The 2,188-nt window shown below is 44.8% G+C and overlaps 1 protein-coding gene across 1 annotated transcript in view; it reads left to right on the forward strand.

The window, feature by feature from the left end:
- Nucleotides 1-1,687: 1,687 nt before the first annotated feature.
- Nucleotides 1,688-2,188, forward strand: part of LOC106812991 (receptor-type guanylate cyclase gcy-1-like) — a 23,048-nt gene continuing 22,547 nt past the window's right edge. The window contains exon 1 of the mRNA XM_014817031.1: nt 1,688-1,743. Coding sequence (XP_014672517.1) covers nt 1,688-1,743 — 56 coding nt within the window. The remainder of the gene's footprint in view (nt 1,744-2,188) is intronic.

A 2,188-nucleotide genomic window follows, 5' to 3' on the forward strand; every position in this document is an offset into this window, starting at 1 on the left:
AAAGATAGAAGAGCGAGAGATGAGGAGTGAAAGATAGAGGAGCGAGAGATGAGGAGTGAAAGATAGAGGAGCGAGAGATGAGGAGTGAAAGATAGAGGAGCGAGAGATGAGGAGTGAAAGATAGAGGAGCGAGAGATGAGGAGTGAAAGATAAAGGGGCGAGAGAGAAGGAGTTATTTGTGCGCACGCTAACGATCAAGGCGCAGAACGGGGGTTTTGTCCAGTCAGGTTACGTAGTGTTGTTACGTACGTTACGTGTAACGTTTCTGACAGATTACAAGCCTTTTTGCATAAGTCACTATACCTGCGTTGATCCGAATGATTTACATTTCACAAATGATGACGTTGATTTTCAACCACCCACGGAGGCAAAAATACCGAAGAGGTCTAAAAGATGACCTAGTGTTGGTATAAAACGGGGGAGGGGCGTTTTCAGAAACATCCGGAATGGCTATGATATCAGGAAGTCAGCGCACGTTGAAACGTTCGCAACGAAAAAGAATTACGAAAGCTTTTGCACGAAGAGTTGCGCAAAAATTATGCCAATCTCGACTCAATATAGTCGTGAATATTGTTGTTGTTTCTGATAATGAGCTTGTCGTGTAAGTTACTATATTTTACATTGACGATATTCGTTACAATTCATGAGGTCTCTGACAAAGAGCTTCCTTTACGTCCCCCGTTCTGTAGATTGAGAAACACCGCTGTTAGAATATAAACGTCCCTATATAAGGCAACACTTATTGTTCTGATGTTTCGTTCTGGCCAGACACCTCACATGAACTGCCGGCTAATTACTTTACTGGTAATCAGACGGCGGATGGTTACCTGCGCCACGTATGCAAGTCGTACGTAGCCTAGCAGGTCTCGCACAACGCGACATGTTTACTCCGAAATTATACAAGAGCCTCGTATAGCTTGACGACGTTGGTGCTGGCTGTTTATTCGTTAGCAGCTCAGAGTTTGCCTTGCGTGTTGCCTATGTTTCTGCGCATTTATCGCAGTTAGTTGGATTAATGTCGACTATTATATAAATGCCTATAATATAACTGACTATTAGGTATATTATATTCTTGGTTGACTATTATATAAGTGCTAGCGAACGTAGATGTCAGTGAGACGCTTGTTAGCCGTTGAGTAATAGGATAATAGGATCTCGGTAAGAGGATCTTGGTGTAGGATCTCGGTAATAGGATTTCGTGAGAGCAGACAGCTGCGTATATTGGGCTGCACTGCATGCTGAAACAAACAACAAAACACAGAAACATGTGGCAGGAAACGTAATAGCATGTCTATACTAGAAATAAAACACAATCAATAGAATATAGTTTATATAGTATAGTAGTTATTATCAATAGAACGCTCCCAATCAGTCACGCACGCAAAGAGAGAGAGAGAGAGAGAGAGAAAGCAACCTGTATCACCATGCGGGAGAAATCGACGAAGACGAAATGCTCGCGCTGACTCGAGCAAAAACGACCGAGAAGAAAGCCAGATGCCTGCCGACCGACCGTCGCCGCTCACACGGGATGAGATTGCCGACGCATGATCCGCGCGCTCGTACCACGCATGCGCCGGCTGTGCGGCAGGCGATGTCGACTAATCATCAACGGCAAGCCGACCAACAAAAATCGCTTTTTTCCAATTGAAAATAAACGTGATTGGATCGTCGCAAAGGAATTGCGATTATGTGCGTCATTGACAACCTCGTCTCGTTGCCGCTGCCACTCGAGGACATTGACAAGTAGAGCTTGAGATAGAGATGAGTTAGAAGGAGCCGCTATATATATATACTAGTATCGTCTAGTTATAATTGCGGGTAGCAGAATGCTGCGGCACGCGGCAGAAACACGGCGAAAACACACGTAACAGAAAAATCTCGTACACGTAGTTAGAGCGAGGGGGAGAGGCCGCGAGATGAGCAGTGAAAGATAGAAAAGCGAGAGATGAGGAGTGAAAGATAAAAGGGCGAGAGATGAAGAGTGAAAGATAGAGGAGCGAGAGATGAGGAGTGAAAGATAGAGGAGCGAGAGATGAGGAGTGAAAGATAGAGGAGCGAGAGATGAGGAGTGAAAGATAGAGGAGCGAAAGATGAGGAATGAAAGATAGAGGAGCGAGAGATGAGGAGTGAAAGATAGAGGAGCGAAAGATGAGGAATGAAAGATAGAGGAGCGAGAGATGAGGAGTGA

The sequence above is a fragment of the Priapulus caudatus genome, unplaced genomic scaffold (genome assembly GCF_000485595.1).
Source record: "Priapulus caudatus unplaced genomic scaffold, Priapulus_caudatus-5.0.1 Scaffold711, whole genome shotgun sequence".
NCBI classification, from domain to species: domain Eukaryota; kingdom Metazoa; phylum Priapulida; class Priapulimorpha; order Priapulimorphida; family Priapulidae; genus Priapulus; species Priapulus caudatus.